This window comes from Castor canadensis, chromosome 8 (genome assembly GCF_047511655.1).
Source record: "Castor canadensis chromosome 8, mCasCan1.hap1v2, whole genome shotgun sequence".
Lineage (NCBI taxonomy): Eukaryota > Metazoa > Chordata > Mammalia > Rodentia > Castoridae > Castor > Castor canadensis.
This window is the reverse complement of record NC_133393.1, coordinates 96,820,200-96,832,230: the sequence shown is the minus strand read 5'-3', so window position 1 is coordinate 96,832,230 and position 12,031 is coordinate 96,820,200. Positions and strand designations below refer to the sequence as shown.

The window sequence follows — 12,031 nt, the reverse complement described above, 5'->3', positions numbered from 1 at the left end:
CTTACATGCTGAGTTCAGTATTAGGTTCTAAGCAAACAGAGATGACAAAGACAGCTCTTCAAGTAGGTTTTATCCTTAGAGTATAGAATGAGAATTCTATATGTTATGAAAATCTCAGAGTCCCTCCCTAAGTCCAGTGCAAAGAATGTTTTTCTACAGCATCACCTTGTTACTTGCTATTTGATCTGAAAGATGCCTGTAATTACTCCATCACATTATTAGTTTCAGACTTACTTAATACAGGGCTCCATAAACTGCATAAAAATGTTCAAACTAAATGTAAATTGGGATAATTTAATGATCTTAAGATGCTTGACACTTTCTGATAAAAATTTTAAGATTATTTTTACTGTTTCTTTGGAAGACATAAGATTATTCAAGGTATCAGATTACTTAGTAAAGAAGAGTTAAAAATGGAGGGCATAGTGAAGAAAGAAGCTATCAGAGCATGCCAGGATGTTAAACTCAGTGCAACTCATATTAATTTATTAATGATCAAAGTCAAGAAATTGGGTAATATACCATGAACATGTTCAAGATTAATAACAAACATTGCTGCAATAGTCTAAATATAATGCTCAAATTATTTTAAATTACACATTAGAGATGACCTGCTACTAAATAATGATGGGTGGAAAATTGCTTTAATGTATGCAACCAATCTCATCTTAACTTCCTTATACTTGCCAAGTCACTGTTTCCAAATCAGATCATCTACACAGCTTCCAAGTGGACCTGAATTTTTTTATTATTATTATAAATTTTTATTAGGGTATATTCATTATACAGGGGAGATTCATAGTGACAATTTGATTAGACTTTTATATTGTACATTATTTACATTTCCCCTATCATCTCCACTCCACTTACAGCATTTGCAAGAGGTTATTTAGTTATGTTTCATATAGGTATTTGAAACCCATCAATCATATACCATCACCTTAATCTCCTTCCTTCACCCTCTCCCCTTCCTATAATACTTCCCCTTCCCATGCTGTGCCTATTTATCAGTCCTGATTTTTGTTACTAATATTTAAGTTGATCAAAGGGATGTCTCAATGTATACCCGCTCTGGGTGTGCTTTACTTTGGTCTGTTCAATCCCTTTGAATACCCTCCCTTACCCCTTCCCTCCTACCCTCCGTTTTTCAACAGTTTTCAATACACATCCTTATATCCTCTGCCTTTACATCTTATGGTATGTGGTATTACTGATGCTCTATCATTCTCTTTTCCTTTTCCTCTTTCCCTGAGTTCCATAGAGTAGTTCTACTGCTACAAACATGTTCTACATCTGAGTTTGTATATGATCATGCTTAGTTTTGTATATATGTTTTTCTTTGGATATAACGTCTCTGTATGAGGGAAAACTTCATTTTTTGTGTTTCTGATCTTGGCTAAATTCACTTAGCATGATGTCCTCCAATTACATCCATTTACCTTCAAACCCCATGTCATTATTCCTTGTGGCTGAGTACTACTCCATTGTGTATATACATCATAATTTCATGATCCATTCATCAGTTGTAGGGCATCTGGGTTTTTTCCAGAGTTTGGCTATTGTGAATCGTGCTGTGATGAACATTGGTTTGTAGGTGTCTCTATTGTTGGACCTCAGTTTTTGAAAGTACTATGAACCCAGTACTCTCCCACTTCCCTCTCATCTCCCCCCCATCACCATGCCCAGTTCAAAAGTGATTTAGCAAGGTACTAAAATTTTATTTATTCTGTAAAATTTACTTACTCTGTAAAATTAAGTAAAATTTCTAGTGTGGATTAGTGATAGAGCACTTGTCCAGTATGTATGAGGTCCTGGGTTTGATCCCGAGCACCACAAAAATATCTATTAAGATAATTGACTTTCAGGTCCAAGTAGTTCACTGAAAAAGTCTAAAAAATTTAAGAAATAAGTAGAAACAAATTTTACACAAAAATTTCCAGAGCACAGATAAAGAAGGAACATTCCCTTCCTGGTTTCATGAGGTCAGCAAAGCATCAATTTAGGTACTACCTGTTAAGTTGAAGAAAACCAGAAGCTTATCTCTCTTTGCCATCAATGTCAAAAAACAAAAACAAAAACCCAGCATCTTAAATTCATTGATACATAAAATTAAGATTACTTTATGACCAGTTTTGAATTAATACCAGGAGTTTAAGGTTGATTTAGTGCTAGAAAATGTATTAATGTAAGTTATTACATACACAGATGAGATCACATGCCAACTTCTACAGATTAAAAATAGCATTTGAGGGTGCCTGGTACTGGTGGTATGTCTATAATCCTAACTACTTGGCTGAGATGGGGAGGATGGTGGTCCAAGGCCCCATCTCAACCAAAAGCTGAGTGCAGTAGGGTGTGCCTGTCATCCCAAACTACTCCAGAGACCCAGATCAGGAGGATTGCAGTTCCAGGCTTGTCTGGGCAAAAAAGTTTCTGAGACACCACCCCCCATCTCAATGGAAAAAAATGCAGGATATGGTGATGCATGCCTTTATCTCAGCTATAGAGGGAAGTGTAAAATAGGAGAATCACTGTCCAGGTCAGCCTGGGCAAAAGTGAGACCCTATTTCCAAAATAATCAGAGCAAAAAAGGTTGGAGGTGTGGCTAGAGTGGTAGGGCACCTGTCTAGTAATATGAATCACTGAATTCAAACTCCAATTCTATCAAAACAAAACAAAAAAATTATTGGATAAAATTCAATACTCATAAAATTCTTTTTTTTTTTTTTTCATTTTTCTTTTATTATTCATATGTGCATACAAGGCTTGGTTTATTTCTCCCCCCTGCCCCCACCCCCTCCCTTACCACCCACTCCACCCCCTCCCGCTCCCCCCCTCAATACCCAGCAGAAACTATTTTGCCCTTATCTCTACAATACTCATAAAATTCTTGACGTCTTTGGCATAGAGGAAATTTAAATTTAATGGAGAAAATCTAAAAAGTAGTAAGAAACTCTACAGCAAATGTAATACTGATGAACTATTGAATGCTACACTTGAGAAAAAAACACTCTCATCACTTATATTGATGCTCTATTTACATTTTTGGCCAGTTTAAAGAGGCCAAATAAAGAAAGAAAATGTAAATTGATTAAAAAAAAAGGGGAGGGGGCTGGCGGAAAGGCTCAAGTGGTAGGGTGCCTGACTAGCAAAATAGACCTCGATGACCAGAAATAAAGTCCTTGTCTAAATGTAGGCTCAGGAAGTTAGAAGTCGGGAAGCCAGGCTGGGTGCATAGCATGGCAAGACGGGCGAGAAGATTTAGACACCAATGAATCTTCTACGGACTTCATCTGATTACAATCTAAACGTGCACGTATGCTTGTACAGTCAGGAGGGGGATGTATAATGCAAACCACAGACAAGCTCTAGGATGAAATTCCACTGGCCTTGAGTTTATAGCATTTGCACATTAATTTCAGCAGAAATGCAACTGCCTCTTGAGAGTTTATCTCAAAGGAATTCCAGAATCTATTCAAAAAATTATTGCCTAGTATTTTTTTCTAGTGTAAGCTTTATCTGGAAAAGATAGAGTAAAACTGAGTAAAACTTGGAATATAAGTTATATTAAATTTGCTCAGTCTTTCCCTATACTTTTCTAGGTCCCTTTTCTGGAAGGAATGAAGATTTCTACATTTTGCTTACAAATGGTTGTATAAATAGGGATTTATTGACCTCAATTGTGTAACAGGAATCTATTGCCCTCAATTGGTTTCAGGGCAGCAGTTTTCCTCATAATTCATATTCCCTCAATCTGTTTCTGACTAATACTCACGTACTAGTTTTAACTGATGTACTAGTTAAAAAGAGAAACGGAGAACCCTCTCTTAAGCTTTTCAAAGGCCTAGGAGAAAGAATAATTTATTTAAAGTTACAGAAAGTCCCAATAGCTCCACATTCTTAGTTCATAAAAAATTTTAGATGGCATTAATACCTATCTACATGGCTATTGTGGGAACAAAACACATTTCAAATATCAAATCTAAGGAAAGGCATAAAATAAATACACAAAATATTTTGGCAATTAACATAAGATATTTTCATCTCTTTTAGACATTTTGAGGGAAATTAAGAGACAAGGTAAAAGGGGTCCTTGGTACTGAAAAGTGCAGGAGGCCTAGAACCATTTTTGTAGGTCTATTCATTGTCAGGGCTCTGTATGGGCCCGCAAAACCTCAGCCTCTTTGTGGATCTGTATCTTCAAGATGGACCTGACTCCTGCAACATGCTCAGAGAAAGTTCCAGACTCTCTGAGGATCATGGTAGGACAGAGGTTACCTGTGAGCTTTTAGAAAACTGAAAAAATAACAGCAAATGTACAGAGTAAAATGCTGAGTTTTATAAAGTGCAACTTTGTGGCTTTAGAGAACACAAAGTTCTGACAAATTAGGTTTTTCAGTAAAGAGGGTCAGTGATGGAAATGTGAAGTTTGGAAAAGGGGCCCAAGATAGTGGAAAATTTTAAGTCAGGAGAGTTTCAGAGAAAACACATAAAAAGAAGCAATAATGGACCTATTGTTGCCATGGACTATTGGAAAGCTCTTCCTGTATTAGAAACAGCTGTCTGCAAATGCCAGCCACTCTTGTTTTCCCTACTGCCTATACTGGAGTGCTTCTTGCTCTAGGAAGCATCCTGGCCTTGAAATCTGACACCCTTCATTACAGTGACTCATAGCAAATTGAATTTTCAATACCCTTTTAAATAAGGTTGGTGCTTTCCTACTGGACTCATCTTTATTCCAGTGTTTATTCATTAGTATATTGTGATAACCTAAAAAGTTAGGTTAAACACTTTTATTTTGTTGTGCTGTTTGTATGGGTTTAAATGCCATTAGTTTTAAGAATGAAAATTTTATAGAAATATATATTACATTGACTTGGGCTTCCATGTATTGTTTAGGTTGATTTAAAAAATTTCTTGAGCTGGCTGAGTGGCTCAAGTGGTAGAGTACCTGCTTAGTAAGCATAAAGCCCTGAGTTCAAATCCCAGTACTGCCCCCCCCTCAAAAAAAAGATAGAGAAAAAGAGGACTGGATAAATTTCTTGAGTATATCAAGTTTCCTTTGATTTGCTGTCATTGCCTTGCTCATTTGAGATTCAACTTGGATTTGAATATTCAACATTTGCTTCCTGTTTTTGGATGCTTTTTGCATAACTAATTGTCACACTCATTCTTCAAACTCAATTACCATTTTTGTCTTTTTCTTTATAACTTCTTATACTTTTTATTTTTTTGGCAACACTTGAGGTTTGAACTCAGGGCCTCACGTTTGCTAGGCAGGCACTTTTACCACTTGAGCCACTCCACCAGCCCACTTCTTTCACTTTTTAAGAATAGTTTTCCATCACTTTCATTTAGAAAACCTTGAAATGTAAAAAATTTTAACATCATATATGAGCTCTGTATATATTAATTTCCATGAGTTGTTTTTGTTGCGTTTAAATTTTGCCACATGATTCTTAATAGTGGGGATGATTTATTTTTACAGTTCTGTCATACATTCATTATGTTATATATGCTGCTGGAGGGCAGGATTATTGTTGATTTTGTTTTGTGTTTTATCTAAAATATTTAACATGAGTGAGACAGTCAATGTATGTGTGTTTAATGAATCAAAGAATTAGTTGTGAAGTATGGACAGAATGATAAAAACAAAGACCATTACTTATTTCTTGAAAGTCTAGTATTTTATTTTTAAACTTTTGTTTATTTTGTACTTTTTTTTAGGGCTGGATGTAATGCCATAGCTTTGTTCCTCAGCGAAAACTATTAATATAACATCAATAAAGAACTGTGTTTACAAGAAGTGAAAATAAGTGAACTTACTAAGAAAAAATGTGGGCAAAATAAACACGTTGGGAAATTTTATTTGAATGGCCTTTAGATTTTACAAAAAAAAAGATATTTTAGGAACTTAATGATGTATGCTTTGGGGTACCAATCTCTTGAAAAAAATTGAATCACTTGTCTTTGGCATTCTTTTACTTCTTGGAAGATGAGGCAATTCTTTTGACTGAGTCACTGAAGGCCTGTTTGACTTGCTTGTTTCTCAAGGTGTAGATGAAGGGGTTCAGCATGGGAGCGATGGAAGTAGTTAGCACTATCACACCCTTGTTGATAGCCACTGAGTCCTTTGCTGAAGGCTTCACATAGATGAAGATGCAGCTTCCATAGGTGATGGAAACCACTATCATGTGGGAAGAACAGGTAGAAAAGGCTTTTTTCCTTTGCCGGGAAGAAGGAACTTTTATAATAGCTTTGATTATATATATATAGGAGACAACTACACAAAGAAGTGTTGTGATGAAGGTCAACACAGCACAGCCTACAACCATCTGCTCAATGGCCCATGTGTCTGAGCATGAAATCTTCAGGAAGGGAGACACATCACAAAGAAAGCTATCAATGATATTCGAATCACAGAATTCCAGATTTTGGCTTAGGCTAAATGGTGGGAGTATGATTAATAAGCCAGCTACCCAACAGCAAAGGATCAATCTTCTGCAGGCTCTGCTGCTCATGATAGTGGTGTAATGCAGGGGATTGCAGATGGCCATGTAGCGGTCGTAAGACATGGTGGCTAAAAGAAAAAATTCGGTTACTCCAAAGAGATCAGTAAAAAATGCCTGAATAGCACAAGCACAGTAGGTAATAGTCTTATCACCTGTTGACAGGTTATACAAGTATCTGGGAATACAAGCTGATGTGAATAAGATTTCTAAGAAGGAAAAATTCTGTAGGAAAAAGTACATTGGTGTTTTAAGATGAGGATTCATTAATGTAAGTGAGATAATTGTTAAGTTCCCAGTTATACTTAATAAGTAGGTAAAAAAAAGAAAAATTAAAAGAAGACTCTGAATTTGTGGATCATCTGTTAATCCCAGGAGAATGAATGTTGTTATTGTATGGTTTCTCATAATTGACTCCTTGTCCTTATGAAAAAAATCAGATATTTTATTAGCGTGTAGAGATGTGAAATTCCAGAGTGATATAGAATGAGAAGTAAATTCAAAGAAGTAACTGGTTCCCATGAAATTTGTTCTTTATCTTGGTAATTAATATTGTCAATATTCTCATGGGCATGTAAGTTTCCATTTTCTAATAATCTGAAAGAGGAATTTCTTTTATTCACATTAAAAAAGTAAACAGATATTTAATTACATGTAATAACTTTTAACAGCTAACAGTAATTTTATGGGTAACATTTTATGGCTAGTAACTCTAAAAATGAAATTAATATTTTCGAGCAATTACTAAGTGATTACCATCTAATCCTTTTAGTAAGGCTGTGAGGGAAGTTCTCTCCTTTTTTCCATTTTACAGATGAAAGAAGGTTAGAATAACTTGTATAAGGCAAATGATTTGGTTACTAAGCATTGGAACTAAGAGTCAAATCTGGGTCTGACTGTTTTTTACACATGAAATCACTTCAGGAATCTTACAGTATATTTGATTCATACAAGTTAGTTCTTCCTGGAGGTGGAAAAATGCACTGTGATCACACAGTTGGTAGTAAATAACTGGCAGAACCAGAGATAAATTCAAGTCATTTTTCAGTCATCTTTTGGCACATGTTTATTGTGCATAGGTGCTATTGCTATGATGTATGCTCAGAATTGAGGATTCGGAGATGGCTGAGGCCTGATATCTCTTCTCTTAACATCTTGTTGCTTTTGGACTCTTTCTCATATTCAGTTAAATTCTATGGGAAAGATTTCCACTAGAGACAGAGGAGTTAAATGTTGGTGTTAAGGAACTCTTATGCTACAGCAATTATAAACACTGATTCAAAAAATAAATATTTAAAGTTACTGGAAAGTGTCCCAAAGCAGAAAAGATTATAGGAGAGATTTAATATAAAAAACTAACGTGAAGATACAAAATATAGACAAGTTTAACTGTGTCACAATCCAATAATTTATAGATTGTACATTTCAACTGTTTTCCAACTTCATTTTAAATTTTTTGTTTACATTCTGACTTGGTTTTTATTGATGATACATTCAATATTAAGGTTTTCTTTTACTCCTGTGCATTCTTCTTTATTTTGAAGTTGAAATCTTAAAGTTTGCTAACAGTTTCATACCTTGCTTATAGGTTTCTTCTTGATAAAACACAATTACATAGCAAATAATTTGGATTTGCTGTAGATGCTCTCCAAAATCTATCATCAATTATAATATTATTTAATTTATTTTTTTGAGACAGGGTCTTACTATGTAGCCCACACTGTCCTGGAATTTGCAGTCTTCTCCCCTCAGTCTCCCAAGTGGTGAAATTACAGGTGTGGACCATCATGCGTGGCTCAATTATAATTTAATGTGTAAAGTATGTATTTGTAGCCAGTTCTGTGATTTCATATAGAATATATATTGTGATAATCCTATTTATATATTCAGTGGTGACCTCTTTTCTGAAATTCAGATACATGCAGCCACATACATCTCACTGAACACATACAAAATTTATTTCATAGACTATATTCTATCATCTCTTCTCCATGTGTTCCCTCTAGTAAAGTTAATTGATTACAATAATTGAACTCACATGATACGCTATGTGTGTGGTAATCACTAGATAGAAAATACCTATTTGGAGCAATATCTCCTCCAATACTTCCTCTTTTTCTACTCCATTTTTCTTTAAGGGTTATTGAATTCAACTTGAGGATGCACATTTCTCTTTGATTTTCAGCCTAAGCATTGTTTCTTTTGGGAAGTCCTTTGAAACTTAGTGGTTGTGTTGGATTCCCCTAACACTCATTCATGAATCACTGCCAAACATTGCTTATTTCTTTTTGAAATTAGTGTATATTAATTACATAAAGTAATGGGTTTCATTGTGACATTTTTCATACATATGTATGATATAATACTTATTTCCTTGTTTTAAATTTTTGAGATAGGATCTTACTATGTAGCCCAGGCTTGCCTTTAACTTGAGATCATCATGCCTCCATCTCCCAAGTGCTGAGATTACAGACATGTACCATCATGCCCAGCTCTGCAATACTTACTTCAATGATGGCATTTACCCCAGCAACACTTCTATGGAAGTCAGAAGCTATGTTCTTTTTCAACTGGGGTAATCAATAAACCAAGGTATATAGTCAATGTCTAACAAGTGGTTGTTTTTCTCCAGACACATACACAAAGCTATCTTCTTCCATATTTGGGCTTATTCTTGGTATTGCTCTATTACCAAATTTACTATTTAAAAATATATGCCAATGGCTTTCACATTTTATTTTTAATTTATTTGTGATTTTCTGTATTAAAGTGAAGTGTTTGCTATGAAATTAAGTCATAGTATAGAACCACATTCTCTGCTAATGCTCATTATCAACCAATAACTCTCTTCTCTTCCTTGCTTTATCTGTGGTATAAATGAGCAGCTGAATCTCCACTTTTGCTTCTTTGAGATAGCTGTCATTAAGAACACAAAATAAAGTTTGGTGGGGTGGCTCAAGTGGTAGAGTGCCTGTCTAGTAAGCATGAGGCCCTGAGTTCAAACCCCAGTACCACCACCAAAAAAAAAAAAAAGAAAATTAGAAAAAGAAAAAAAGAACATGAAATAATAGGTCAACTTTGCAATAATGAATTTGGGTCAATAGCTCCTTTATTTTTCCCCCTAGCTTAATTATAGTATCCATCAATTAAATGCTACCAGTCAGTGTCTCTAGGGCTAACTATTTTTCCTATATCGATGAATGAAAGGTTTCCCTGGGAGACTCAAATGAAATAGCTATAAGACTCAAATGAAATGCATTGATTAAAATACTCCCTTCTTACTAGGATGAGTACAGAATCAACTCTATGTGTTAAGTTCTCACATTTATGTCACTATCTCAGGGAAGTGTCATTAATGAGGATCTTGGTTTTCTTGGGAGCTAAGACTCTGAAAGACAGTAGGGTTGCACAGGGAACAATCTCAATGGATCACTTTAAGATGTAGAGCAATACTCCTCAGATACCCACCTACCTCCTTTGAGTCCCATTGCCTTTCAGCTCACAGACAGCAAATACTTCACTATAATATTAATCTTAGTCCTGCACATGATGGGAAACTTTAAGAATCTAGTTATAAATATTATTATTCCAGGAGAAAACCAGCTTTCCTGTATAATCAGTGCCAAGTTTCAGCAACATAATTGACTCTAAAATGTGAATAACAAATCTTTCAACTGTATTTTTCACATTTTTTTACTTACAATGTATGTAAGCATCTCTAATAAGATGATGTCACATACAGTCCTCTTACATATGACAATAAATTATGATATATTGGCAACTTCCCTAAATAATTGCTATTAGTGACACTGCAATGTATTCAGTGGTAATACTCTCATGACTCTAAAAGTTAACTATAGATTCTGCTCACTATGCAACCATTAAAAACCTTTAATGAGAAAAAATTGAAAATGAAAGTGTGTTGAGACTCATGTGTGAACTTATAACTCTTGCTAAATTGAGATTTATGTATGAACTTGAGTTATCTCTTGCTCTGCATGTTCACAGGCAGCCCTGAGCTCATGGTGTTTTCTATTAGCACCATAGTGCAGTGTCCCCTTAATGGATCTTCTGGCATTGTGCAGCTAGACAATACTTTGTTACTCTCCAATATCTCTTCATTATTGGAATGGAAAAATTTTCAAAGTGAATAATGTTAAGAATGTTCTCTTTGGTGGGGAAATCTAATGTTTGAATTTCTCCGGTCTTAGGTTAATACACTACCAATACAACATGTATAATTTATAAGTTGAAGATAAGAGGGTCTTTTATAATACAGCATCAAAAGTTAATAATAGATCTTCTCCATGTTGAAATTTTGTTTACTTGCAGTGCTGTGAATCGAACCAGGGCCTTGTGCATGCTAGCACTCTACTACTGAACTGCCGCCCCAGTCTGTGTTTTGAAAGTTTTAAAAAACCTAAAAATGATAGTGTTCTCAGAGGAGGAGTAAGTACCAGTATCACTGCCATAGGCTGCCAGAACAAGATACTAAAGTGCCAATCTAATTTTATGTTCATACATTTTAAGGCAATTAGAAAGTATAAGACCTCCTATTTCTATTAATCTGTTTTTACTCATATGGATAATTAATAATGTTGAAAAAAACTCAGTGTGATAGGTAAAAATGGAAAAAGAATGTGCTTTGTTATAAAATAACAAGTAGCTAACATTTTCTTTCTGCAAATATAACTAGATATATTATGAACAATACAGAAATGTGAACTTTAAACACAGAAATTGTACAATTGAATCCATTATTTGTCATAGGCTGTTTAACTTAAAATATGTCATGAATCTCTTCGTATAATCGCTTTGTTACCTGTTCGTCTTGGTCATAATACCCAAACCAAAAAACACAGCGATGCCTGGTTTCCCCTCCTGTTCTCAGCAGATGTCATCTCTTCATTGTTGCCATTTACACTTCTTCAATCATTCTTTCTGTGCCATATTAATGTCAAACGTCATTGTTTTCTGAGTTTGTGCCAATAGCTCTTCTATAATTTTGATCAGCAATCATCAGTTTGCTGCATTATAGTCTCAAATATTTTTAGTCCTGAATCACCGTTTGAGATTTGCTTATATCAGTGAATGAAAATAATGTTCCCTGGAGGCTCCAATTAGACTATAATGTGAACACTTTCCTTTGTATCTTTAAAATCTTTTCTTCCTTTAAAAGGGGGCAGAGTCAGCTGTCAGATGTGTCTAGGATCCCTAAGTATACAGGTACTATCACAGAGAAAGAGGGCAGTTCTAGGATCAAATTAAGAGATGCTAAAGGATTATCTCTACAGCCTACCTAGCCTCCTGCTAAGCCTTTACTTCAGTTCCCCAGTGTTTCGTTCAGAATGTAGAAAACATACACAGTTCTGGCCACCTGAGTAGAATTGCTTGTTTTAAAATATCTTTTCTTCTAATCCTTAGCACTTTCCTCTTGTACAAAATACTGAGAGGCAAAGTAAAGAAATTATTGAAACTGAACTATAACAAGCATTTCTATTTCCTCTATATGTATTTGAGAG

General features: G+C 34.9%; 1 protein-coding gene and 1 non-coding gene across 2 annotated transcripts; one reads left to right on the top strand and one right to left on the bottom strand.

The window, feature by feature from the left end:
- Positions 1–5,981: 5,981 nt before the first annotated feature.
- LOC109675198 (olfactory receptor 6C2-like) lies at positions 5,982–6,917 on the bottom strand. The gene has a single exon (XM_020151968.1). The coding sequence runs from the start codon at positions 6,915–6,917 to the stop codon at positions 5,982–5,984; it is 936 nt and encodes a 311-aa protein (XP_020007557.1).
- A 2,536-nt stretch (positions 6,918–9,453) lies between these two features.
- Positions 9,454–9,526, top strand: Trnat-agu (transfer RNA threonine (anticodon AGU)). The gene has a single exon. It is a non-coding gene; the product is annotated as a tRNA-Thr (tRNA).
- Positions 9,527–12,031: the final 2,505 nt, after the last annotated feature.